We start from the raw sequence: 26251 nt of genomic DNA, 5'->3' as shown, positions 1-26251 counted from the left end.
GTGTGGTATATAGTATACAGTATTATCTATAAGCAAGCGTGAAAAAGTTAGAACCCTAATTAATTTCACCATCTGTTTCAAACAATGACGACGATCTCTGATCTTTCCACAGATTTGATCGGGGAGATACTCTCCAAAGTACCGATTACATGTGTTGGAAATGTACGATGCACTTGCAAACGATGGAATGCTTCATCGAGACATAGGATAGTTGGTAAAGCAGGAGCTAGGCAGTTTACGGGGTTCATGATGATGGATTTTAAGGTTTGTTCAGCGAGAGTCGATCTCAATGGATTACTCAAGGACGAGGAAGGCTCTGGTCCAATATCTATAAAACCAATTGATAGGTTCAATAAAATCGAGATATCTAAAGTGTTTCACTGCGACGGCTTGTTGTTATGCGCGACCAAAGACAACACGAGTCTATTGGTTTGGAACCCGTATCTAGGGCAAACGAAGTGGATCGAGCCCAAAAAGTCTTACCACAGACTGGACAGATATGCTCTAGGATACGATAAAAACAAGAAATCGTACAAAATATTGAGGTTTGTGGATGATGCATACTGGCCCACAACCCTTTTTGAGTTCGAAATCTACGATATGAACTCAAACATGTGGAGGACTCTTGATGTCACTCCCGACTGGGATATAGAGTTTTTTCGACCCGGCTTGACAGTGAAAGGAAACTCTTACTTTTTTGCTAAACAGAAAATAATGTTAGACATAGAGGAAGCAGAAGATGATGTGGATGATTTCTTTGTCTCTTTTGACTATACAAAAGAGAGATTTGGACCACATCTGCACGTGCCGTTTCACTCTCATCTCTACGAAGACACCGTGGCTCTATCGAGTGTGGGAGAAGAGAAGCTTGCAGCACTATATCAGTGCATGGATAAAAATATGATGGAGATATGGGTTACGACTGAAATTGAGCCCCACGAGGTGTCGTGGAGCAAATCTTACTTCTTAGCAGTTGATAAGATGATCCCTCTCGTAAATGGAAGTTTCTTCATTAACGAGGAAAAGAAACTCGCACTGGTTGTCACTTTAGATGCACTTGGTCGCCACAAAAGGGCTTACATCATTGGAGAGGATGGGTATTTTAAACAAGTGGATCTAGGAGAAGCTATTGTGATTCCTGATGAAGATGAGTATCCCTGTTTCCCACTCTTGTGCTCTTACGTGCCAAGTTTAGTGCAAATCAACCAAGGAAAAAGGAAAGAATGATAAGTTCATTTTTATAAGTGCCGTGTTTTTTTCCGCATATCATCTTTCTCTTTGTTTTATTTTGCCTTTCGTCATCTTCTTTGAATAAGACTTAGTCATTATATTTGTTTTGTTTCTGTTTCCAATTATTACTCGTATTGAAGTCTTGACCAAGTATTTATTTGATCACAAAACAATCATGCTTTTGAACATATCCGTGTTGCAAGTGCAACTAATGGAAATTCAACTACCTTTGTACCAAAATACTCGAAGTAGTTCAACCAAATTAACAACAGCTGAAAAAGCCAAATCACTACTTAGCCAACAGATTCCCCCGTAGTGTTGTCCTTGCATAAACATAAAAAAATGCACTTGTGATTGTCAGTGGTATCGTTGAAAGGATCAAAGCCAAGCCACTTGATGCAGACACTTATGGAAGATTCCTCACCCGTAAACCATTCTAGGAATAAGAAACACGTTTTTCACATGATGATTCCATTAAATATACAAAGGCATACGTAGCGCAATAAGCCTCTGCATTTCGAGATTGCCCAATTTTTTTCAGAAGAGAGTACATGTTATTCAAGGTTATGCCTTATTTTGGTTCAACTTGTAGGCACAGAAATAAATATATACTTGTACATACTAAGTCCATTCAAGACAATAATATACACATATACAACAACATGATTCAAGTTTGACTTTAGGATAATCTGTAAATAGACTTATGCAACCTTCCTCGTCCTAAGTATGAACTGCATTTTGTTAGTTACCCTATCCTTTAATTTCCAGCCAATATTTAGATATAGTTGAATTTTAATAAAAAAAACTAGATGATAACCCGCGCCATGCGCGGGATGAGTTTTTTAAAATATGTTGTATTGAAATATTACAATTAGAATGCATCTTGTTATCAATATTTTTTTTACATTTGATTTGGGGTGGACATTCGGATACCATTTGGTTCAGTTTAGTTTGGTTCGGTTCAGTTATATTTCGATTTTTTGTGAGTTCGATCCAGTTCGGATCTGCGGGTTCGGTTTGGATTTGGACTCAGATAACTCATTTTATTTTAAGAAAAAATAAAATTCGTATACTTTAAATTTCTCAAAATATAAAAATATAAAAATTATTTATAACATATAAATGTGTATAATGCAAGCTAAAATACTTAAACTTAACATAAAATTTGGTTAGCTTCAATATTCGGATAAGAAATCAATAAATATTTGAAGTATTGGTATTTTGAATATCATTTAACTATTTTAATCATGTATTTTTAACTATTTGTAAATATTTTCAAGTATTTTGGACAACTTAATAACATTTTATATATTTTTAATATTCTTTTAGATATTAAATTCTAAAAAAAAAATATTTAAGTATATAAATCTGGTTTCGATATATTCGATATCCGAAATATTTCGTTTCGGATCATGTTCTGTTCTAAAAAATATCATCTTAATAACATCTTACAATTTTTGGTAATTTATAGACGTTTTAAAAAAATCAAAATATAACATATATGAAAAATCTATTTTTTAAAATATGTTTAAGTGATTTTTTTTTGATAATATTAATTAAAATAAAATGTAGAGGATACAAATTTTTTTATCAAATATTTTTTATTTGTAATCATTAATTATCATATATACGTTAATCATATTAGGTAATTTCGTAGCTTTTATTTAAGGTAATAAACTTACGTAGCTTTTATTTAAGGAAATAATTTAAGACTATTAATTAATATGATAATTAGTTTAATAAAAAGTATAATATATATTTATATGGACCAACATATTTTTCTAAGGATTTCTGAGAATCATCCTAGTGATGACACGTGGCTACAAAACATGTTGTAATGTTCCAGGATTAATATATAGGGGATTATTTTTATTTTCTAAAAAATAACTTTAATGAAGTTGCCGGGTTCATATTCCCAGAAGAGCTTGTCTTCTTTTCCAATTGCTTTGTTTAGCTATTCAAGTGTTCATAAATATAAAACAGCCTATTAGTATATCCATCAATTGATAGATCAATGCAATATCATTAAAAATGTTCTTACTATTCTCCAAGTAGTTAATGCTGTTGCCGATTGGAATTGAATTAGAAGCTTTGAGGGATAAATTTGGACAATGAATCAGAGCAATAATGTCAGTGACCTTGGGGGAGATTAATGGTCAGACACAATATCAATTACAGGTTTTTGATGATCAATATCGGTTGTCATTTTCTCAGCTCATTTACATGTGGATGTGTTGACAGACGAGTCAATTCCAGGGATTCCATTTGTATGTTTGCATTTTTAGAGGTTTATAAAGTGGTATATGATAAGATTGTTGAGAAGCCAAAAACATAGAATTTGAATTCAACAATTAACTGCAACACGAATGTATTGTAAAACAAAGTTTTGACCACTAGAGACAAAACCACAAGTCCTTTTTATAATAGGAGAGGTAGACGAACTTAGATGATGCCAATCTTGTTAGCAACATCTAAAGCATCGTAGTCTGGTGTAAGCCTAACGTAAGCCTTCTTCGTTCCATCAGGCCTACAACAAAAAACCGAAAATACACCATTGTGTCAAACAAACAAAAATCAAACTTGCAAGCCACGAAATAAACTCTCTCTTTTTGACCTACCTGATGAGAGTGTTGACCTTCTTGGTCTGAATGTCATACATCTTTTTAACAGCATCCTTAATCTTCTTCTTGTCAGCACGAATGTCAACAATGAAGACAAGGGTGTTGTTGTCTTCAATCTTCTTCATTGCAGACTCGGTGGTGAGTGGGTACTTGAGGATACCATAGTGATCCAACTTGTTCCTTGGAGTAGCGCTGATTCTTGGGTACTTGGGATCTCTAGCCTTGGTCAAAGTCTTTGGCCTGTGGAAGGTAACCTTAGTCCTGATCTTCTTGTCCTTCTTCTTGAAGGCTTGGCCAGACTTAACTGCCTTCGCAGCCTTCAAGGCCTTGGCCTTAGGATCAGCCTTCTTCGTGGTATCAACTGCATAAGACACCACAAGAGAGATTTTAACAACTCAGAATGCTTCGAGAAACATAAACTCCATACCATTTGGACACTGTCTCAACTGATTACTCTTACAACACCTAACTAAACGTTATTACAAAACAATAATCAAACAAGTGATTAGCGGTTCCATAACACTAAAGCCTAGTAAAAGATTGACATCCTGAGACTCTAGCAAAGATTCAACAAAGACCCACATTGAATCTGGTGATAAAATGCAGAAAGATTGTACCTTTAGCTGGAGACATAGCTCAAGATGATTCTTCCCACTCGATATCTGTTACAGAAACAAAGCAAATACAATCAGTTTCAAATGAAATGTAACACAGGTTACAAAACGAGAATCGAACCAAGGTATCTAGGTAACGAGCTAATGATAACGAAGCAGTGAAGAAGCAGAGGAAGACGAACAAACCTGGAGAGGTGTTAAAGAAGCTGAAAACCTTAAACTAAAATTGTTAGTAGCCGCAGACAGTTTTATTGTGGAAGTGACGACGATGATGATAAAAGGGAAGCGAAACCCTAGACTAATTGGGCCTTTAATATTTAACTGGCATTTGTAATTATAAAACGTCGCCCTTTTATCCTAGTTTAATTGGGCCTTCAACCATAAAATAAAGCCCAAATTGCAATTTTTACCCGCAAACGACGCCGTTGTAAACTTGACAACGTCACGTGTGTAGAGAGGGAGTTTCATATACACCTGTCCAGGATACCGCCGCCAATCACGTGCGAGATAACAAACCCATTGAGAACACGCCACGTAGGACATTTGATAAAGACACGACTCACTCATCATCTCTGGTCCAAAGTATCTCTTGTGGCTACTGTTACATCTACCACACCAGTCGTAGTCCTTTAGTGTATCTATACGCCTCCTCGTATCTCGTTTCCTTTAATTACGAAACTACCCTCTCCGTATCTTTCTTCAAGTCCTCCCTTACCTTCCCTGTTAATGCTAGCAGCAGCGGCCGTACACGAATCTCTATCCAATGGCTAGGCCATCTATCGAAAACGCCGACGAAGAGATCTCTCTTCTCGAGTTTCACGGCGAGGGCGACCGCTCGTGGCAGCTGAACTTCGACGATTTTCAGGTTTCTCCTGAGCACAAGGAGAAGAAATCTCCAAGCAAACTCCATAACTGTCTTGGCTGCTTGGGTAATAAATTGTCATTCTCCTCTCCACATTTACATTTGTTTCTGGTCTGATTAGGACAAGACTAGTCTGATTAGAGACAAATTAGGGACTGGTTTGACTTCTGACTTTTCTTGCTATTTTTTTTCTTCTTAGCTTTGATGATTCTTAAAACATGTTAATTAATTATTCAAATTTTAATCTTCTAATCATAATCTTCTATGAGTCCAATTAAGTAACGTGGCGTGATTTGAAGCTGTATATATATATTTATACTACAGAACAAAGCTTAAATTGAGATTCTCTGTTTTGGTTATATTGTTGACAGTTGTTATCTGAAATAGTGAGAAGCAGCAACTGGTTTTGAACCTTTCCTTTGGCTATGTGTTTTGGTTTGTTGCAGGTCCGGAAGACAATGTGGCAGATTACTACCAGCAGCAAGTGGAGATGCTTGAAGGCTTCACCGAAATGGACGAACTCGCAGAACGTGGATTCGTCCCTGGAATGTCAAAGGTTTGCTTATTATAATTTACATCTAACGCATTTTTTTTACTTTCTCTCTCTCTTCTTTGTTGATTGATACTTTATCTCTGTGTTACAGGAAGAGCAAGACAATCTTGCTAAAAGCGAGACGTTAGCCATCAGAATATCAAACATCGCGAACATGGTTCTTTTCGCCGCTAAAGTCTACGCCTCCGTCACGAGCGGCTCTCTAGCCATCGTCGCTTCCACGCTAGACTCTCTCCTCGATCTCCTCTCCGGCTTCATCCTCTGGTTCACCGCCTTCTCCATGCAGACGCCGAACCCTTATCAGTATCCCATCGGGAAGAAACGGATGCAGCCGCTCGGTATCCTCGTCTTTGCGTCCGTAATGGCCACGCTTGGACTGCAGATCATCCTGGAGTCTCTTCGCACCATGGTGTCCAGTGTAAGTTCTGAAACTTCCGATCGTTTTTTTTAGTTTTGTTCAGACAATTTGACTTCACTTGTTTTTATTACAGCACAAAGAGTTCAGCTTAACAAAGGAACAAGAGAGTTGGGTGGTTGGGATCATGCTCTCCGTCACACTAGTCAAACTCCTCCTCGTTCTTTACTGCAGATCATTCAGCAACGAGATCGTTAAAGCCTATGCTCAAGACCACTTCTTCGACGTCATCACAAACATCATCGGACTCATCGCAGTCATCCTCGCTAACTACTTCGATAACTGGATGGATCCACTCGGTGCCATCATTCTCGCACTGTACACTATAAGGACATGGTCGATGACGGTTCTGGAGAACGTGAACTCTCTCGTAGGCAAATCAGCGACGCCGGAGTATCTGCAGAAGCTGACTTACCTGTGTTGGAACCACCACAGAGAGATTAGGCACATCGACACGGTGAGGGCGTACACGTTCGGGTCTCATTACTTTGTGGAGGTTGATATAGTTCTCCCCGCTGATATGCCTCTGCAAGTGGCGCATGATATCGGAGAAGCGCTGCAGGAGAAGCTGGAGCAGCTGCAGGAGATTGAAAGGGCTTTTGTGCATCTTGATTATGAGTATACTCACAAACCTGAGCACGCTAGTTCCCACTGTTAGCTTTACGGTGAAGGTGTTTCTACGTCTACGAATTCTTAAGAGATTTAAGAATCTTACAATCATATTTGTTTAGTAGACGACCATTGTAACTATGTCTCGTTTTGTTGTTCTACTAGTAAAACTATAAATTTCTAAATTAAAAAAGGTTCATTTCAGTTGGGATTGGGTTTGTTTCGGTTTATGGTAAAGAAAAATATTTCTCTAACTGATTGATATGAACAAAAAAATATTTTAAGAAATAAAATAATAAAAATTAAGAAAAGGATTAATTAATTATTATTTGTATCTAAGTTAATAAAAAAAAATTATTGTATCATTTTTTAAAAAATAATAGAGGAAAGAGAAAAAAACAATGTGTTGAAAATATTTTTTGGTAAATGATAAATTTTTGAAAATAAGAAGAATTTACTATTCTTACTACTTTGAGTCGCCAGAACTTACAACTAAAATGTAACTGGAAAATCAAGTCTGGTCTGGTTCAGTTCAATTAATCGGTCTGGATAAGATTAGATGAAACCGAACCGAATCAATATCGGTTTGGAATAATAAAGTAACCATTTTCTTGTTTGTCCCACATCGGGAACTTGAGAAGCGTGACTCTTGTGGAGGCTGCTATAAAGCGTTGAGGGTGGTCTGGTATTAAAAACTTGCCTTAAACTAATGAGTAAGGAAAACAAAGCGAGCGGTGAGAGCCGGTCGCAGCGCTGACAGTAAAACATAGAAAGTGGCGCAAGAATTTATGGAAGGGAAATAGGCTGGCCGAGTCGTTGACGCTGCTTACTTTTGCAGAACTCTTCTCGTGCGGGCCTCCACCATCCCCCAATTATTAAGTCTCCAAAATTTTTAGTAATAGATAATTAATCCTACAATATTGATTATCACTTTTGATTTTTTCCAAATTTATTTGCTGAGTCTTCAACTGATTGGCTATTTTCTCGTGTTAGTAGAAGATCATTCGAAATTAGGTTCATTTTTTCTTATTTGATTTGATCATTAAAACAGAAGTACATGATGTAACCAAAGCTCTTTTAGGTAACAGTCCAAGACTATGGAAAGGTCATCTCCGTTCAGAGCACAACAAGTGCATGGACCAAAACCCTCTGAGGTGTATGGTTACTACCCAAGCAAGTATTGGGTATTGGCTAGGCCGACGTATCTTATGGTGACTATGGTGCTAGCTTTGGCGTTTTACATCGGTCTCAACTTCACCGCTACTCCACACCCAACCTCTCTCAATACCTTGTTTGGTGAGTGTACGCAGCATCTCCCTCTCTCTCGCTTTGCATAGTTCATAGTCTATTGTTGGAAGTGATGATCTATTCCTATAAATGATCTGTTTCTATAAGTGTTCAATGTGTGCATAGTTCACTCTAACTGTTTGTTTGTTTTCTATAATGGCAGATGAGCACAGTCGAGAACCTTGGGAGTTTGATCCTCAGATGGAGGAAGGGCACGAGAGGCCTATGGATCCAATCTCTGACATTGATATTACAAAAATCAGTGATGTTATGTTCAATTCAAGTGATGATATATGTGTTACTTCTTGCCATGCCAGAGAAGGGAGCAAAGAATGAATCATTCTCCAACGTGCCAGTGATAGACGTCATTGATGAGTGGTTCGAACTTGAAGCTCATGATGAGACAGTGGTTTTTGAATTAGAAAGTATGATGATAGTGGATGAATTGTTGTCTGAGGTTGTTAGCTTCATGTAGGGTAGAGTGCTTCTTTTCATTCTTTTTTTTTTCAGATTGCATTGTCTGCATTTTGATTGACAATACTGAGAGAGAGAGTAGTTGTTGCATTTGGCGTGCATATAATTTTTTTTTCAGGTCTAGGTTTGGCCTCTTTCAAAGTTAGTCACATTGCTTCAAAATGTTATTGTGACTTGTAAACCACTAATCAAAATATTTCCATAAAGGCCTTTTGTGTGAAGCAATCATAACTTGTTTAACACTCCAAATTTTCTAAGTGAGGTATACACTGAAGTGGAGGATGGTGTCTTGACCATCAGTGATATGCTGGTTGTTCTGGTTATGCAGAGTTTCCACAGTGGCATACCCTTTAGCATGCTCAAACCTCCCTGTCCCGCCAATACCCAAAGAAGCTAATGGCATCATCCAAACTGTCATGATGGTCATGCTCTCTGCGTAGCAATACGGTCAGAGAAAGAGTCTGGCTAGTTCCATCCAAGGAACTTGCTAGGTAAAACCCTTATGCCTTCCCTATAACAGCTGAGCCGAGCTTGTGGCTTTCGGTTAGCTCATCGTCCACAACGGTTATGGTTCCGAACATAAGATGCTGGAGTGCAGCACCATCTCTGTTTTTTTATTTGAATTAGATACGTACTTGCTCTTTTTATTTGCTATAAATGATACATTGATACATACTACTAATTAAGTTTATAAAGAATTGGAGACTACAGGAAAATAATGTGGTTCATAAATGTCACTGCACTTACAAAGAAATGTTGCAGCGTCACAAATATCATTACAATAGTTTCAATAAAAGAACTACTCTTTCAAAGGGAAACCATCTTCTTTACGTTTAAGTTCAGACTCAAACCCTCCATGTCCACCAGACGCTCTCTTGTCCAACCAACCAATGATGTCGGCAAAAACGATCTCAATGTTCTCTGGTGTCTCGCCATAGAGCAACCCATGCCACATCCCAGGATACAGTTTGAAAGTCTTGTCCGAACTCGACGCAACTTCATAGAGTTGTCCGCTAACCGCTTTGTCTGTGACTTTATCGTCTTCTCCGTGCAACACCGTGAACGGTAATGAAACCTATATTACACCATTACATCAAACTAAGCATATACAACATTCTCCTAATTATAACATCTTCTTCACGAACGAAATTAAGTACATATAAATACCTCATCCAGCCTCTTCTCGAGATCGTTGCTAATCCTCAATAGCTCATTAGCAGTCTTCAAACGTGGACGACCTTTGTAGCAGTAAGAATTTTCTCTCACCTTAAAACATATTTCACATTGTCATAACTCATACGTTTGAAGTAACCCTCTAAATAGTTTATCATTCATATGTCATCAATTGAGGTGAAAGTTACCTGTTTCCTAACTTCTGGCTGCTTAAAAGCAGTCTCAATGATATCTTGGCCAGGGATAATTTTCCACGTGGGAATAACTCCACTAAGTTTCGACAAAACCGAAATTACCAAAGGGCTTGGTTTCATTTCTTCTGCTATCTGTGACATAAGAAAATAAGCGATCATTACTGGTGCTATGTGTTTGTAACATCTAAACACATGGTTACGTATCATGGTACTTCGAAAACTAATCTAATCAGTATACTAATAATATATTTCCATATGCTGTATAGCTAGGTGCAACGATTACTTCGAAAACTAATCTAATCAGTATACTAATAGTATATTTCCATATGCTGCATAGCTGGGTGCAACGATTACGAATTAGATATCAACTCAACATTTGTTGCATGTGATAACGTATGATATCTTCATTCCATTATTAAAAAATTGCAAGCATGCTTTAAGAAGTTGAATTTCACACAAACACGTCTTACTAATATTTGATTAAAATAAATAATAATTGAGCATCATTCACATCATGGCACGTTGACAACTGACAATCATGATTTTTTGGTATTTACATATCTTTTGGATTGGGTGGGCAAAAAGTTGCAATACACCATGTTAATATACTGTTAAATATGTCCGGTTAACCTTATAAAATATAAAGCAGGCTGGCTAGTGGCTACTATATGTGAATATATAAAAATAGTACAATTAGTCTTCAGAATATCTTCAATTCCCCCATATATACAGTACATTTTAATAATTTTTATTTGCATAATATTCTCTCCAGAGAACATAGTCCTGGCTGGATAATAATGATTATTTCTTCGCCTTTCTATATATTTAATTTCACTAACTACATAAAAATATATATATGTAGCAATATTCCTATTTTTCCTAAAGAATAGATGCATGAGAGAATGAACAAGAATATTACCTTACACATTGGAGCAACCAAGACGGACCCATCCCAAAACTCAGGCTTCTTTCTGTGTAACAACAAAAGTACAGCCCCACCCATTGATTCTCCCAGCAAAAACCTCATCTTCCTTTTGTTCTCTTCTCTCTCTGATTATTTCAACCACAAACAAAAAGACATCAAAATCATTTTCTGATAACGTGGGACGAACAACAGAAAAAGTTTTGTATAAGATTCTTTAGTACAAAACATCAAATCAAGAAAAAAAAATTTGTTCATCAAAATTAATGGGTCATTGATTTTTTTTTTCTGTCTACATTACCCATCACTCGTGAATGGTAAATATAAAAAATTGACTTTGACCTTGACTCGTTACCACCATTTTAAGAAGATAAATTTCATGAAGTCAATATTTCACTTTTACATTACCGCAAATGGATGTGTAGTGGGCAGAGACATCATCAACGAGATGGTCAAAGTTTGGGACATAAGCACTTAGCCCATCAGACCTGCCATGTCCTTCGTAGTCCATACCATACACCCCATATCCTTCATTCACAAGCCTTCTCGCAGTACCTAATTCAATCATATTCATCACTAACATTAAATAAAGCTTTGATAATTTAATGACTACGCTACATCATGAAGTGGGATAATCTCAACTGTTCATGGTGATGCTGCATTCCATTGCATATCCATGGCAGATGAAGATTAAAGCCTTTGGCTCTTGATTTGCTGGTAGCCACTTACACGTGAATAGTTTCATTCCACGAGTGTTCTTAATGAAACTCTGCATTTATAATTATCATTCAAAACCAATATTCCTCTATCTATGTAAATATATTGAGTAACATAACACATACCTCTTCGTACTTGATGTTATCTGTTTCACTTGCCTGCATAAAAACAATGAAAACTGAAATCACATTACAAGAACAGTAAACTAATAGTTGTCGTCTGCAAGAAACATAGATCAGAGAGTATCAAATTGTAACGTTACTGACCATTTTCAAGAAGAGGTTGATCGAAGTGTCACTCTTTCTATCCTTTTTAGTTTTGTTGGAGACAGAGAAGTTTTATGATAAGTGATTGTTGTAAGGCTCTGTTTATAATGAGCAGTTGTAGAGGAAGACGACGGTACGATAATACGTCGTTTTGGTTTGATGATGAATAACGGACTCCTTTCCTCTACTCCAACACGTTTTTTTGCTTTTTGAAAAGAAATAAAATCTGATGCACTGACAGGTGGCGAGTTCAAAAACACCCCCTCAACTTTCAAAATAACACAATTAATACCTCAACATTTAAAATAACTTATTTAACACCTCAGCTTCTACTTTTTTTTTTTGAACAACACACCTCAGCTTCTACAAATTTCAGAATTGTTTCATATATACATACATGACTACATAACAACATGCTAACACTTGTTGCTCTGTTATTGGTTATATTCTACCCATTTTATTTTATCTTATTATTTCTGTATAGTAAAAGTTACGCTAGTGAATACATATATATATATATATATATTATTTTCTATTTAATATAGCATATCAACATTCATATCATATCACTGGCAGTAAAAAAATATGCAGCAGACTTTGATGAATGACATATGTTGTCGGTTTTCCATTTAGAAACCGTTAGACATGCCTACATTTTAGTAGACCATGTGTATATATGGCCAAAAAACATAGTTCTATAATATAACTACAAAATACACATTGTTTAAAATAGTCTTGTGTGATTTTATAGTTAACAGATGGTCTACTAAACTAAGTTCAGTTATCTTTTTTTCAACAACATATATATTTTTGGTAAAATAACTACATATGATTTTGAACTAAGTATTTAGAATGGCATGCAGTGGAAAATCATCTCTGAACAAATACACCAATTTTAAAAGACAAAAACGATGCAAATATTACTTTTGGGTTAAGATATTTTTGGTGAAATAACTACATATTTGCATCGTTTTTGTCTTTTAAAAAAGTCAATTTTTTTATATATTTCTGAGAAACTCACTTAAAATACACCAATGTGACTGTTTTCAAGCATAAGAAATACTAGATGATGACCCGCTCGACCGAGCGGAAATCAATTTTTTTTTTTATCTTTGTTTGTACTAAATGTTATAAATGATTGCTATGTGTATTAATATAACATTTTGATAAATAACAATGTGTACTAATGTGTTTAAATAAGCAATGTGTTTTAATTACTAAATTTGATTTTTAAATTTTATGATAACGTAAAATAGATTTTTTTATATATTATTTAAAATATATAGTGCTATATATTTTGTATTTTCAACATTTATCATACAAAATTTATATTGGAGTGTTATTTATAAGAAAATATGTGTATCATAATATATTTATATATTATATAAACATATCTACGATTTTTCGTAAAAGGCCATGTGCACCCGCACGGATTTTATTTTTAAAATGTATTCTATATTGTTTAGTTTTATGTAGTATCGAGTTTGTATAATTCAATTTTGTGTTTAAAGAACAATATCAAAACTGTCTTTCGTATGTAAAAATAACACTTTGCAAGCGCGAATTGTGTCTTTTTATTGTAACACAAAATTTGATATAAAACTTATGTTTTTTTGTACATTGCGAAGTTTAATTTTTAAAAATAATTATTATATAATTTCAAAGTAAATTTTATCTCTCAGGTCAAATATATTTTGTGTGTAATGGTTCAAAGCATTTTGTCGATATATATTATATTTCAGTTTGATTTGTTTTTAGTATTATTGTATATGTATATACTATACAATATTACTATATTCTATACAATATATAAAGCTATGTGTTATTTGTTTTAGAAAGTAGATTAGGCCCAACGTAGTTAAAGAATAGTCATATCTTTATGTATGTGTCTATGAATTATCTACTTAATGTTATTCGTGCAAATAAAATCAATATGGCCAATGAAAGTATACTGATCAATTTAAAATGAATTGTATAGGGTAATTCTAGTACAATTCATATTTTTAGTATTCTTTATTCGTAAAAATAAATCTATTTTATTTAAATCGACATGTAATAAATGTGAACCATATATAGAATATGGACAAACAGAGGAATTGTATTTAAGGAAATATATCAATGCAAAGTTAGACTATGGTACGTATTATATATAAGAAATAAAACATTTAATTTAAATATATGAGGTCCACCTTTAAAATCCACCTAGAAGAAGTTGTAATATTTCTGATTTAATAAGATAGATTCAAAGATAGTCGCTACATATATATACACTATTAAACACACAATCATTCTTTAAAAAATATCATTTGTTTCACGTAATCTCTCACTGAAATTTAAAACATTATATGTATATTCACAATGGCAGCATCAAAAAAATAATGCAAAACACCAGAACTTCACTACAACAATTTCATGTGTCAAACAATATTGCAGTAAGTTAAACCACTATTCCTTAAAATGAAAACCATCATTGTTATATTTAACCTCCGACTCAGACCTATCATTTCCATATTCAGTTTTTTTTTCCAACCATCCAATAACGTCAGCAAACACAATCTCAATATTATCTTGTGTCTCGCCATTGAGCAAACTGTGCCACATCCCAGAATACAACTTTAAGGTCTTGTCAGAGCTCAATGCAACCTTGTACAATTCTTGGCTCACTGCTTTATCTGTTACTTTGTCATCATCTCCATGCAATACCATAAAAGGCAATGAAACCTATAATCATTATATGCATTAGTTGTTAGTTATGAGTTATAACCAAACTGATACTATTTATCCAGTTTTCTTTATAAGGAATATGTTACACCCTACAATTTATACATCTAATATCTTACTCTTTGAATATCAATGCACTAAGAGAATCTTAAATATATGTGTAATATAACCTCTTGAAGTCTCTTCTCCAAGTCGTTGCTGATCCGTAAGAGCTCATACGCAGTTTTCAAGCGTGGTCGTCCTTTGTAACATAAAGGATTTTCTCTAACCTTAACCCATACCATGTTGAAAAAAATTAAATCAACCATATTGATCAGAGTCCTTTCATACACAGCTTATATATGCTATTTACCTTTGATTACCATGCATGCTATATAAACATACCTGTTTTCTTATTTCTGGCTCTTTATATGAAATATCAATGATATCTTGAGTAGGGATAATTTTCCATTTGGGTATAACGGAGATAAGCTTGGTTAATATCGAAATAACAAAAGGACTTGGCTTCATTTCTTCTGCAATCTGTAACAAATATATATTTCACATGTCTTCAAAAATTTACTCGTGGAATAGAAACTATTTACTGATGTTCTGTTCAATGTTTTTGAACAAAAATATCTATAGAAAATAAGGAAGTGCCTAAGAATATTTTTTATTCTTTTTTTGGTTCATAGGGGCTAACAATAATATTAGGCAACTAAAAAGTACAAAAAATGGGAAATGGTGAAATACCTTACACATTGGAGCAACCAAGAGAGCTCCATCCCAAAACTCAGGTTTCTTCCTGCCTAGCAACAAAACCACTGCTCCTCCCATTGACTCTCCTAACATGAACCTCATCTTCCCTTTGTTCTCTTCTCTCTCTATTTAAATATTATATTCCAAAGAATTTTAATATACCAAATTTGTTCTTAAATTTTATTTGTTCATTCATCAGTTGCTTATTGCACGTTCCACGAAGAAAAATTCAAATCGATTCAGCATTTGTATAGTGTTAGTTATTACAACATTTTTGTCACACAAAAATATCAATCAATAAATTATTTTATTTTCAAAAGTCAACGTACCGCAAATAGTTGTATAATGAGTTGAGACATCATCAACGAGGTGGTCAAAGTTTGGGATGTAACCCCTAAGGCCATCGGATTTGCCATGTCCTTCATAATCCATTCCATATACCCCAAATCCAGCCTTCACAAGCCTCCTCGCAGTACCTAATCCAATCATATTGATCTCAAAAACATTGATAAATTTTCCATTTAATTTTTAGTAACTAAAAACTTTTGAACCTTGACTAAGTAGGGTATTTTAATCCTCTCTCGTGGGTACTAAACAGTTTAATTTTTTAATGAAAATATACATATATAATACAAAAAGTCAAAAAGCAAAGATGAAGTGGGTTGATCTCAACTGTTCATGGAGATGCTGCATTCCATGCCGTATCCATGGCAAAGGAAAACTATAGCCCTCGGCTCTTGGTTTGTTGGTAACCATTTGCACGTGAACAACTTCAATCCTCGAGTGTTCTTTATGAAACTCTACATATATGTAAGATATATTATAATCAATCATCAGATTTCTCTATCTATGTGTGATCTTTATACCTATATATATGTAAGATATACATACCTCTTCGTACTTGATGCCATCTCTTTCACTCGCCTGCACACCAAAACCAAATCATTAGAATTAAAGATGAAAACACAAGACACTTTCAGATACAAGAAACAAGAGATTGTTAAATCAACCGACCATAACGTTAAAAGAGATGAATTTGATTCTCTTGGTTTCTCTCTTTTTTTTTTCTTGGAGTCAAGAATTGAGAAAAGGTCAAGAATTGAGAAAAGGTAAATGGAAGAATGATAGAGTTTTGCTTCGTCGTCTGACTACAACAACGTCCCTTCCTTTTGTATTGTATCTCACCCCTTCAACTTTCAAAATAATACAAAGATACCCCTAACTTTGTAAATTCTTAAATACTCTTTCAAAGACCACCAACGTTTATTGGTTAACTCTTAACATAGTATTGCCAAGAGAACTTAGGAAAAGCTCCTGAAATATTTGTGAATCATTTTCGGTTTTCTATAGAGTTAGGAGTAATTCTAAGAATCAAAATTCTAGTCGTGATTACTGTTTCTCTAATAAGGCATTTCTGATTCTGAAGAATAAAACTATGTCTAGATTAAGATACTGAGTCAGTGTATAATGCATGCTATCAAGAAAAAGTATATCACTAACATAGTTTTGACTTTTGATACACTCAGAATATAGCCATTACATTAGATCATATGAATAAATGATCTCTCCATTCAACAAAAAGTCGTTAACACTTACCTAACATTATTGTAGTAGACCTACACAAATTCGCATAATATTAATGGGGATTAGTTTTTACTTTTAGTATAGCCGAGTTTGATCACATTCTGCCCCAAATTGTTAATTACATAGTGATAGAGACAAGACACATTCCGGCCTAAAGACAAACAACAGACATATTTATCAAATCCTTACCAAGAAAACAGTTTCATGAGCTTCGACACAAATTTGGTGTAGACGAGCATGCTATCATGGGCTCAGACCCAAGAATTTCTGAAACCCATAGAGAAGAGAGCCCAACCGTATACACGTTACAGTCCAAGCAACGTTCCTGCAATTCAAAACAGAAGGGAAAAGCAGAGTGTATGTGTTAGGAGAAGAGACAATCTTGACGAACGACCGGTTCCTGGCTCTCCTATCCATTAACCTTGACTGACCCTCTTTACAGCTATCATGATAAGATATATAGCTGTATGGATAAGGTCTCTAGATTGTTCTATCAAGTCTATCTAAGAACTTCTTTGTAATCGTTTCATTTAATCAATCAAGAAAAAAAGTATTTTCAGTAAAGTTTGTCTTGTTTTCTGTTTTTTACACACGAATTATTTCTGACTTTAGTAAATTCGTCTTAAAACACTCCATGCACAAAATATTTTAAAATGGCAAATATAGTTTTAATTGTTAAAGACTTTTTGAGTATGGTTTTAAAGCTCCGGCGTTGAATTTCTTCTATACATTTATTGAGTATTCAACCCAAAATGACTAAAATAGGTTAATTATATGCATATACCAAAGATCTGGCATCTCAAAACACTTAAGAACAAAAAAATATATGCAAGACTTTTCTAATTTTGCGAATGGTTTCAAGACCAAGGCGTTGAATTTCTTTTATGCATTAATTGATTTTTCAGCCTAAAAGTCACAAAATAGATTAATTATATGCTTATAACAAAAATCTGATATGCCATCTGGATTTAACTGTACTACAAATATGTCTGGTAGAGGTTTTGTTGACAAGTTTTAGCAACAAAATGTTTCACCTTATTTAGTAAGTATGTTTCTTTTTTTGGGCGCAAAATACATATATGAATACATAATTACATAAGTCACCCTGTATTACTCAGTACTTATTTATGCTTCAACACTCCATCATGCTTATGTTTTAACTCGCTCTCTAATCGTCCGTTAGATTCAGAGGTTCTATCCACCAGCCACTTTATGACATCAGTAAATACGATTTCTGAATTTTCAGGAGTTTCTCCATACAATAAAGCATGCCACATGTTAGGGTAAAGCTTGACTGTTTTGTCCGAGCTTGAAGCCACTTCATATAGCATTTTGCTGACGCTTTTGTCCGTCACTTTATCATCTTCTCCGTGAAGAACAATGAAAGGAATCGATACCTAGTTCAAAAGCGATAACCAAGTAATGAAATGATCATAACACATTACACGATTAATCCATAACTATAACTGTGTTTCAAAAAAAAATCTATAACTATAAGTAAAGAAAATCAGAACCTCGTGAAGATTCTTCTCGAGATCCAAGCTAACCAGCAAAAGTTGGTAGGCAGTTTTGAGGCGAGGCCGGCCTTTGTAGCAATATTCGTTCTCCCTCACCTGTAACAATCACAAGAATCATATATAAGTGCTATCAAACTTTATAATATAAGTACAACTTGGATTCTTAGGTAATCATAATCAATCACCTGAGTTCTGATGTGAGGTTCTTTAATCGCAATGTCAAGAATATCACTGCCTGGAACTATTTTCCACGTTGGAATAAACGAGCAAAGCTTTATGAGAATTGAGATCACTACTGGATGTGGCTTTACCTCTTCAGCTAACTGTACATAACAACATTTATACTTTAATTATAGTAGGAAATAATGATAATAAGAAATATAGGATTAAGTAGTGTTCAAAAAAAAATAAAAATATATAGGATTAAGTAGGGGAATAGATGGATAATTGGATTACAAATCAGGAGATAAAGATAGTGGAGGGTGATCTCACTATTTCAAGGTTATTTATTGCTAATCCAATAAACAGAGAAGATTGTTTAAAGTTTGTGGTTTATGCACTATCAATTTATGCATATCTTTTTTTTTTTGAAGAACAGGCTAATTTATGCATATCTTAAAAGCATGATTGAAACTTATTAGCCCTTTTGTCAAAAAAAAAATGATTGAAACTTATTAGAACAAGAAAATAAATTGGCATTTTCATATCGTTTGAAATACCATTTTGGTCACATCCTTATCAATAAAGCTATCTTTTTAGTAACAACTTCTACGGATATTAGTTTTTAAATACGATCACTAACAAAAACAAATAATTAACTTTTTCTTTGTAACAGATTTTTTACCTTTTAATTATTATTATTTTTAGTAACAACCTTTTTAGTAACAACTTCTAAAATATTATGATCACTAACAAAAACAAATAATTATAAAGAAACAACTGAAAATAAAAGATAACACTAAGAAACAAAATGAAAGGATAGGATAATCACAAACCTTACACATAGGTGCGACCAAAACGGCACCGTCCCAAAATTCAGGCTTCTTTCTAGCTAAGAGCAACACAACTGCTCCTCCCATGGATTCTCCAAGTAGAAACCTCATCTTCCCTCTATTCTCTTCTTTCTCTTCAATTCAATCAACCATTTCTTTTTCTTTTACTAAGTTAATGAAAATCTATACAAATAATTAAGGTTTTTATAGAAGAAATTACCACAAATTGTAGAGTAATGAATAGAGACATCATCAACTAGATCATCAAAGTTACTGATGTAACCACTTAATCCCTCGGATTTTCCGTGTCCTTCATAGTCCATTCCATAGACTGCAAACCCAGCCTTGGCTAGCCTCGTCGCTGTACCTGATTCATGCCATGTAATTATTATGTGATGAACATAAGCATATATCTAAATTCGATATGACATATTTAACAAAAAATTGATGATCGAAAGGATGAGAGAGAGAGAGAGAGAGAGAGAGAGAGAGAGAGAGAGAGAGAGAGACTAAACTCCTCAAAACCATCTCAAAACTAACTATTCGTGCCAGTTTTCTAGCCAAAGACTCGAGCACAAGACTACGTCCTTTTCTATGTACGTCATAACATGTTGATAACCCTTCTGAATAATAATTGTTATATCTACCAATTTTTTTTTAATATATGGGGTTTGTTGAAAAAAGGACTAAAGAGAAAGACGAAACTGTTCATGGTGATACTGGACTCCGCAGCGTAACCGTGGCATAAGAAGAGCAACGCCTTTGGTTCTTGCTTGACCGGTTTCCATACACAAGTGAACAACTTCATGCCTCGTGAGTTCAACACAAAATTCTGCAAACAAGAAAAAAAAAAGAAGAAATAAATTGGACATTCAATCCATTTTCTACTTTTATTTATATATACAGCTCTATATGAATTAGGAAACTTATATATATGGAGTCTACCTCTTCATACATAACCATGATGCTCTGTTTGTATACGAAGATTATGATATTTTGTTTGTTTTAAGGGCGTATGCTGAAAACGAAGAGAGGGAGAGTGGTGCCCAATTTATAGAGAAGAGTCGAGACTCGAGAGGAATCAAGTGTAAAACTTCAAAGAAATAAATAAATTAATTAAAAAGAGGAATCAAGTGAGCCAGAAATTAGGGAAGCCGCGTAATACGCTGCGTTATGAAAATATTTAAGAGCGTTTAAACGTGTCAAGTCTTTGTGGGATTTTTTCTCAAAAGATGACGTTAAAAGAGACTGAATTATAACATTTTTTCCTTCTTCAATGAATGATTTAGTGGTTAGTGCTTGACCGGTGTAGTTTTGTTTCTTTTCATTTGACAAAATGGCAAATACTCCGATTGAGTAATTATTTAGTTGACATGCCATTATCAATGTATCTTTTGAGTTTTTAGTTTAAGGAATGGATATACATGTATTTATGTCTTTGTGTAAACATTTGTATGTATCATCCTATTTATTAGAGGTGGTTGTCGTAGCCCTACTCATAAATACAATTCTAAATTTAATCTCATATTTATATCGATGGCTTCTTCAATTAGAAATTGTTTTAACTTTAGTATTTCATTTAATCTAATTCAATGTGTCAAGAAAAGAAGAAAAAATCAGTCTAGCTAGATTTGATCTCAACCGTGCATATAAACTAATCACCAAATACATGCAATGCAAAGTGCTGTAGCCTATAGGTAAGTTTTATCTTTCAATGAATATTTTTTTCTGAACTACTTTCTATGATTAGTTCTTTCCAATAATTGTTTATGAGATATAAAATACAAGATACATAAAAAGAAAATTGCACTAAATCCTTCTAGGTTAAGACTTTAATTTTAAAATTAACTAGAGCTTGACCCGCACACCCGTGCGGGTTTTAATTTTGATTTTTGATTTTTTATAATTAGTATCATATATTTTAGATGTGTCACTATATACTAAATGATATTGGTTATTTGAATATTTTAGGTTCCTATACATCATGATTGAATCCGAACCAAAACTAATAATATGTATTCTTTTGTTATTGTTAATTTTAGATTATTTTTTTAGTTTGAAAACAAAATATCTGAACTGACTCGGGTAGTATGGTTTTTTCTGGTAAAATTATTTGAAACTATTTACGGTAAAAAGATTTGAAATTTTAGATAGATTAATTATCTGGACAATTTTAAGTTCCAATACATCGGAATTGAATCCATTCGGACCAGGAGGATCCGACTCAAAAGTTACCAAAAAATTATAATACTTGAACGGAACCTAATTTCAAAACTCCAAAAATTTAATACCTAAAAAAATGATCCATACTTGAAGGTATCCGAAAATCATGTTACTAACTATATATTATTATATTTACCTGAATAATTTTAAAAAGTGTTATTCATTATTCAACTGCGTGACAATTATTATTAATGCATATGTCTAATATATTTACATACTAACTTATATTTTAATTATATATCATGTAAATAACTCTTTTATGTGGTTCTTAATTTTTAGATATCACCAATAAATAATGAAAAATATAACTACATAGCTTTCAAAAATATTGCATTCTAAATTTATTAAATAGATACATAAATTTATTATTAATAAATAAGGTAAAATATAAGTATGTCTTTTTAAAACAGTATTGTATTTTCTCTATTCAACTACATAATAATTATTATTACTGCATATGTCTAATTACATATAGTTACGACATATTTTCACAAAATTTAAATCATCATCAATGCATGAGACCGAGTGTACTAAAACAACGTAAGTAACCATTATTCATTCTTCAACTTTTTTGATCTATCTAACGTTTTACATTGTTATACTGGATTTAAATAAATAATTTGTATGTGTATGTCAATATATTTAAAATTTTATGTTATTTTTAATTACAACATTAAAATAATAACAATAATAGAAATTTATTTTTAATTAATTGCATAGAATATCAAAATATGGTAAGTTTGTTGGTTAGCTAGAATATAGCAAGTAGTAGTTTTAATATTAGTCATTTAAGGAAAATACAATAAATACTTAAATTATATTTATTAATTAATTCAGTGGCATATGATTGTAAATATTATGCAAGTTTAAGGGTTAATTTTTATTTGTACTTCACTTTTAATAGATTAGATACTCGTCTACCAGTGGCTCAAATCAAGAGTAATTCTTGGGTTCACTCCCTAGGGTGAACCTCTAGGTTCACCAACCAATAGGATTTAGTTATTTCAAATTTGACATCTTTTGAAAAAGGAAACAAAATATTGTCAAATTATATTACGTTTTAAAAATAAAAAAATAAAGTAAAAATAAATAAAATAATACTAAATGCAAAAAAATAAGTATTTTTCAAAAAAAAATTAATACCACAAAAAAACACTAATCTCTAAATGTTAAACCCTAAATATTTTAGTAAACCTTTGGATAAATTATAAAACTTTGATTTAAAAGAAAACTATTTATAACACAATCAACAAAAAACTATACCCTAAATCCTAATCCTAAACTCTAAACCTTTGGGTAAACCCTAAACCCTTGGGTAAATCCGAAATTCTTGGATAAATCTTAAAATTTAAGATTTATCCAAAAGTCTAATATTTAATGTTTGTTGGAAGCGTTAAAAATATTTTTTGAAAATATTTGTTTTAGATTAAAAAGTTTTGTTTTTGTGATTAGTATAATTTTTTATTTAATTTTTATTTTGAAAGTATAATATAATTTGATAATATTTTGTTTCCTTTTTTAAAAGATATTAAATTTTAAATGACACAATCCTATTGGTTGGTGAACCTAAGGGTTCACCTTAGGGGGTGAACCCAAGAATAAGTCTCAAATCAATCATGTTTATTATTTTTTGAGTGGAATACCACACATGAATGGTGAATATTTATATTTAGCTGTAGAGTTAACATATATCAGTTGTTCTTTAGCGAGTCAACCGACAAAAACATGTGAAGAATATCAAATGGTAGTTCTAACATCGCTAGCCCAAATCTTATTAGGAGTAAATATTTTTTTTTAAAACGCAGTGGTTGGTCGCAAACACCACAAAAATAAGCTAAAAGTTTTGGCATTTGTATCCAAAAATTATAAACAATGTAAATAAATAAATTCCCCTATAAAAAAATTGGTGCCATTTTACATATCAACAGAGAAAATTAAAAATATGTTTTGAAAAACAAAAGGGGTTTTTTATACAAAAATGTTTATAAGAAGTATTTCCTTAAAACAAAAAGAAACACTATTTATAAACATGGTAAAACTATTAAATCCTCAGCCCATATAACACCAAAATAGGCCCATTATTAGTGCCCATAGCGAAAGCCCAAGTAAACATAAACCTAAAATCCGTTATAAAGTCCCTAAGCCCGTACCTTGTTCTCTTTCTTAACGTCTTTGACCTTTAACATTTTTGTTTTGCGTTGTGAACAGCGAGAATCAAGGTTCATGAGCTGAGGGAGAAATCAAAATCGGATCTTTCTGCTCAGTTGCAGCACTTCAAGGCGGAGATCGCTCTTCTCCGCGTGGCCAAAATCACTGGAGGTGCTCCTAACGAGCTCTCTAAGATGTATGTCTCTCTAATATTTCTTTTAACGCTTCAGTTCTTGAACCGTTCCGACAGCAACTGATCTTGTTTGTGTTTGTGTTTTTTTAAAGTAAGGTGGTGAGGAAGTCGATAGTTCAGGTGTTGACAGTGATCTCACAGAAGCAGAAGCTTGCTCTGAGAGAGGCGTACAAGAACAAGAAGTTTTTGCCTCTTGATCTTCGTCCCAAGAAGACTAGAGCTATCAGGAGGAGACTCACCAAGCATCAGGCTTCGCTCTACACAGAGAGGGAGAAGTAGAAAGATATGTATTTTCCAATTAGAAAGTACGCTATTAAGGTGTAACCTGTTCTTATTAATCACATCTTCCTCAGTTGTTTTTTGAATTATGTCACACCTTTTATTGTCTTGTTCCTTGTTAAGCATTCCTTAAAAAGCATCTTAGTGAAAGATTATTTTCCACAAAGATTATTATATTTATTTTAAGAAAACTTTCAAAAATGATTATCAATATACACGTGACTGAAGTAAATATGAAACCTACGTGTGTGAAAAACATTTCCTTTGTTATCAAGATTGTATTAGGCTGAGATTATAACGTAACTGTTGTATGTAGTCTACACTCAAATCATAAATTTAATTTTTTTTTTTGTCAATTAAACTAAACATCAATTTATCTTGTAAAATTTTCTGGGAGAAAGAGACAAATTTTGAGAAATTTTGACTTTGCAATAACTTGTCTTAAGAGCCACGATTTTGGCTTTCGGTGGATCCGTGCACCAATTTGTTTTCATACTATATCTCGTAGTTGTTCAGTTGAATTCAAACAACTAGTACATAACAGATTCTTCAATCTCTATACCGAACCACCTCTAAATCTCTAACGATTAGCTCAAAGTTTTGCGTTGCTAAAACTTTGCTATACGCTGAACAGCTCACTGCTGGTCTTGATTTGCTTTGTCAGCTTTGATATGCAAAACTACATCCATATACGCATTGACTACAATAAGAGAGTCTTGCTTCTATGAGATAGCTAACGAAGCAGGACTCATACTGGTTTTCCCTTGCAAGCTAGACATCAAAGCAGAGAGTTACAAAGATGTGTCTCTTTCTTACCTCTTCCTTATCAACAACATTCAGTTTGTGGTTGACACCGTTCGTTCAACTCATCACCTCAAAAACCTCCTTGGAGACGATTGGCTCTCACTAAGCACGAAGCAAAACTCAGAACCTACACTGCAGACTACGAGAACGCAGCATGGGCCAATGTTTACCGAACCGTACCGGCGAGAACCAGTACCACACTATCACCAGACCAGGCTAAAACACATTTCAAGAGGTTTCAAGTGGCATTTAAAGAAGCTTACACGAAACAGTCATCATATGATATACTGGACATAAAACTGAGAGACGAGCTTAATTAAGGTTTCCATAGAAAGGAAACTTGTACCAGAGTACAGAGAGTTTTACGAGAAGTATTTGCTGACGATTAGAGAGGAGAGGAACATAGAGATGCTGGTGAAGTTTAAGCCTGATAACTTGGAGAACTGTCTCTCTGATCTTTTCCATGTAACACCGATACTTAGTGGCTCTTCTTCTGCTTCTTCTTCCATATGTATCTCACTTGGATGTGGAGGAAACTAAAGTTCATACTTCATAGAGCATTGTCTAGCTTCTTCACTCAAATGGATGTAAAATTTCAGTTTTTTTATAATCGAACATTAATTTCTAATGTTTTGGAAACCGGTCATACCGGGTCTTTGGTTTGATTATAAATCATGGTTTAGTAACCCCTGCCTCAGATGCAATTTTTAAAAAATATTTTACAATTGTCAAGTCATCAAGCGAGTATACTCAAAACCGCACAATATATAAGTCATATCTTATTAAAGATATCATTCATATATCATGGAGATGACACTTAAAAATGGGGCAATTGAACCCTGGAATCAAGTAATATGTCTGGACATGGTAAAGTACAATGGGATGTGACATTTGCCAATATATAAATAAATGATTTCTGCACTATATTACAAATTAAACATCTATAGACAAAACGATAAATAAATAGTAAATACTACTAAAAATAATGCTCTGAAGCGTGTTGAAAATTTGTGTCGGGTGAATATATTTGTTTTTTGTAAACTAAATCAGACATAATTATTATAATATGTTTGATTAAGTTGTAAAGAATCTGAATGCTATACTATGTTATATTT

The 26251-nt window shown here is 33.5% G+C and overlaps 8 protein-coding genes and 1 non-coding gene across 14 annotated transcripts; 5 read left to right on the top strand and 4 right to left on the bottom strand.

Moving 5' to 3' along the window:
* The first annotated feature begins 24 nt into the window (after window positions 1-24).
* On the top strand, window positions 25-1301 carry LOC108853024 (putative F-box protein At4g17200). The gene has a single exon (XM_018626493.2). It carries the CDS (start codon window positions 85-87, stop codon window positions 1225-1227), a length of 1143 nt encoding a protein of 380 aa, XP_018481995.1. The 5' UTR covers window positions 25-84; the 3' UTR covers window positions 1228-1301.
* Window positions 1302-3550: 2249 nt separating this feature from the next.
* On the bottom strand, window positions 3551-4766 carry LOC108848293 (60S ribosomal protein L23a-1). Its single transcript, XM_018621616.2, has 4 exons — window positions 4652-4766; window positions 4469-4513; window positions 3849-4212; window positions 3551-3757 (listed from the first exon to the last, which is right to left on the bottom strand). The coding sequence occupies exons 2-4, from the start codon at window positions 4482-4484 to the stop codon at window positions 3673-3675; spliced, it is 465 nt and encodes a 154-aa protein (XP_018477118.1). The 5' UTR covers window positions 4485-4513; window positions 4652-4766; the 3' UTR covers window positions 3551-3672.
* A 321-nt stretch (window positions 4767-5087) lies between these two features.
* On the top strand, window positions 5088-7108 carry LOC108855824 (metal tolerance protein 11). Its single transcript, XM_018629737.2, has 4 exons — window positions 5088-5394; window positions 5774-5883; window positions 5972-6298; window positions 6372-7108. The coding sequence occupies exons 1-4, from the start codon at window positions 5229-5231 to the stop codon at window positions 6951-6953; spliced, it is 1185 nt and encodes a 394-aa protein (XP_018485239.1). The 5' UTR covers window positions 5088-5228; the 3' UTR covers window positions 6954-7108.
* A 492-nt stretch (window positions 7109-7600) lies between these two features.
* LOC130512049 (U12 minor spliceosomal RNA) lies at window positions 7601-7767 on the top strand. Its single transcript, XR_008945612.1, has one exon. It is a non-coding gene; the product is annotated as a U12 minor spliceosomal RNA (small nuclear RNA).
* LOC108853074 (phosphatidylinositol N-acetylglucosaminyltransferase subunit P-like) lies at window positions 7618-8869 on the top strand. 4 transcript variants are annotated; one of them, XM_018626535.2, is made up of 3 exons: window positions 7618-7752; window positions 7993-8200; window positions 8355-8869. In XM_018626535.2, the coding sequence occupies exons 2-3, from the start codon at window positions 8002-8004 to the stop codon at window positions 8525-8527; spliced, it is 372 nt and encodes a 123-aa protein (XP_018482037.1). In that variant the 5' UTR covers window positions 7618-7752; window positions 7993-8001; the 3' UTR covers window positions 8528-8869. The 4 variants fall into 4 exon arrangements, with proteins under 4 accessions (XP_018482037.1, XP_056863106.1, XP_056863107.1 ...); XM_057007126.1 differs by having other exon boundaries at window positions 7618-7799; XM_057007127.1 differs by having other exon boundaries at window positions 7618-7799; window positions 7986-8200.
* Window positions 8870-9324: 455 nt separating this feature from the next.
* LOC108855100 (caffeoylshikimate esterase-like) lies at window positions 9325-12103 on the bottom strand. Of its 2 annotated transcripts, XM_018628815.2 has the most exons (8): window positions 11938-12103; window positions 11797-11829; window positions 11597-11723; window positions 11363-11509; window positions 10952-11082; window positions 10027-10164; window positions 9833-9931; window positions 9325-9740 (listed from the first exon to the last, which is right to left on the bottom strand). In XM_018628815.2, exons 1-8 carry the CDS (start codon window positions 11938-11940, stop codon window positions 9465-9467), a joined length of 954 nt encoding a protein of 317 aa, XP_018484317.1. In that variant the 5' UTR covers window positions 11941-12103; the 3' UTR covers window positions 9325-9464. The 2 variants fall into 2 exon arrangements, with proteins under 2 accessions (XP_018484317.1, XP_018484316.1); XM_018628814.2 differs by lacking the exon at window positions 11938-12103 and having other exon boundaries at window positions 11797-11835.
* Window positions 12104-14225: 2122 nt separating this feature from the next.
* Window positions 14226-17419, bottom strand: LOC108855102 (caffeoylshikimate esterase). The gene is made up of 9 exons (XM_018628816.2): window positions 17170-17419; window positions 16411-16589; window positions 16288-16320; window positions 16070-16196; window positions 15726-15872; window positions 15391-15521; window positions 15043-15180; window positions 14829-14927; window positions 14226-14658 (listed from the first exon to the last, which is right to left on the bottom strand). Exons 2-9 carry the CDS (start codon window positions 16411-16413, stop codon window positions 14383-14385), a joined length of 954 nt encoding a protein of 317 aa, XP_018484318.1. The 5' UTR covers window positions 16414-16589; window positions 17170-17419; the 3' UTR covers window positions 14226-14382.
* Window positions 17420-17992: 573 nt separating this feature from the next.
* LOC108855103 (caffeoylshikimate esterase) lies at window positions 17993-20644 on the bottom strand. 2 transcript variants are annotated; one of them, XM_018628817.2, is made up of 7 exons: window positions 20435-20644; window positions 20195-20321; window positions 19710-19856; window positions 19493-19623; window positions 18683-18820; window positions 18495-18593; window positions 17993-18377 (listed from the first exon to the last, which is right to left on the bottom strand). In XM_018628817.2, the coding sequence occupies exons 1-7, from the start codon at window positions 20450-20452 to the stop codon at window positions 18102-18104; spliced, it is 936 nt and encodes a 311-aa protein (XP_018484319.1). In that variant the 5' UTR covers window positions 20453-20644; the 3' UTR covers window positions 17993-18101. The 2 variants fall into 2 exon arrangements, with proteins under 2 accessions (XP_018484319.1, XP_056864894.1); XM_057008914.1 differs by lacking the exons at window positions 20195-20321; window positions 20435-20644 and adding an exon at window positions 20005-20171.
* A 3046-nt stretch (window positions 20645-23690) lies between these two features.
* Window positions 23691-24538, top strand: LOC108851009 (60S ribosomal protein L35-2-like). Its single transcript, XM_057008301.1, has 3 exons — window positions 23691-23703; window positions 23921-24056; window positions 24146-24538. Exons 1-3 carry the CDS (start codon window positions 23691-23693, stop codon window positions 24330-24332), a joined length of 336 nt encoding a protein of 111 aa, XP_056864281.1. The 3' UTR covers window positions 24333-24538.
* The last annotated feature ends 1713 nt before the right edge of the window (window positions 24539-26251 follow it).

This window comes from Raphanus sativus, chromosome 4 (assembly GCF_000801105.2).
Source record: "Raphanus sativus cultivar WK10039 chromosome 4, ASM80110v3, whole genome shotgun sequence".
Classification (NCBI taxonomy): domain Eukaryota; kingdom Viridiplantae; phylum Streptophyta; class Magnoliopsida; order Brassicales; family Brassicaceae; genus Raphanus; species Raphanus sativus.
Note: the sequence above shows the minus strand (reverse complement) of the source record. Positions and strands in the feature narration are given on the sequence as shown.

Bases quoted from the DNA above. Each gene is read 5' to 3' on its own strand.
- LOC108853024 (XM_018626493.2), top strand. From the start codon at position 85: ATGACGACGATCTCTGATCTTTCCACAGATTTGATCGGGGAGATACTC.
- LOC108848293 (XM_018621616.2), bottom strand. The intron at 3,758-3,848 runs GTAGGTCAAAAA...TTTTTGTTGTAG, and splicing joins AAGGTCAACACTCTCATCAG to GCCTGATGGAACGAAGAAGG.
- LOC108855824 (XM_018629737.2), top strand. From the start codon at position 5,229: ATGGCTAGGCCATCTATCGAAAACGCCGACGAAGAGATCTCTCTTCTC. The intron at 5,884-5,971 runs GTTTGCTTATTA...TCTGTGTTACAG, and splicing joins TCGTCCCTGGAATGTCAAAG to GAAGAGCAAGACAATCTTGC. The intron at 6,299-6,371 runs GTAAGTTCTGAA...TTTTTATTACAG, and splicing joins TTCGCACCATGGTGTCCAGT to CACAAAGAGTTCAGCTTAAC.
- LOC108853074 (XM_018626535.2), top strand. From the start codon at position 8,002: ATGGAAAGGTCATCTCCGTTCAGAGCACAACAAGTGCATGGACCAAAA. The intron at 8,201-8,354 runs GTGAGTGTACGC...CTATAATGGCAG, and splicing joins CTCTCTCAATACCTTGTTTG to ATGAGCACAGTCGAGAACCT.
- LOC108855100 (XM_018628814.2), bottom strand. From the start codon at position 11,835: ATGCAGGCAAGTGAAACAGATAACATCAAGTACGAAGAG. The intron at 10,165-10,951 runs GTAATATTCTTG...CTTATGTCACAG, and splicing joins TGGTTGCTCCAATGTGTAAG to ATAGCAGAAGAAATGAAACC. The intron at 9,741-9,832 runs GTATTTATATGT...GGTGTAATATAG, and splicing joins TCGAGAAGAGGCTGGATGAG to GTTTCATTACCGTTCACGGT.
- LOC108855102 (XM_018628816.2), bottom strand. The intron at 15,873-16,069 runs GTTGAGATCAAC...TGATTGGATTAG, and splicing joins ATGCAGCATCTCCATGAACA to GTACTGCGAGGAGGCTTGTG. The intron at 15,181-15,390 runs GTATTTCACCAT...TATTTGTTACAG, and splicing joins TGGTTGCTCCAATGTGTAAG to ATTGCAGAAGAAATGAAGCC.
- LOC108855103 (XM_018628817.2), bottom strand. The intron at 19,624-19,709 runs GTAATTTCTTCT...ATTGAATTGAAG, and splicing joins TCATTACTCTACAATTTGTG to AGAAAGAAGAGAATAGAGGG. The intron at 18,821-19,492 runs GTTTGTGATTAT...TGTTATGTACAG, and splicing joins TGGTCGCACCTATGTGTAAG to TTAGCTGAAGAGGTAAAGCC.
- LOC108851009 (XM_057008301.1), top strand. The intron at 24,057-24,145 runs GTATGTCTCTCT...GTTTTTTTAAAG, and splicing joins CCTAACGAGCTCTCTAAGAT to TAAGGTGGTGAGGAAGTCGA.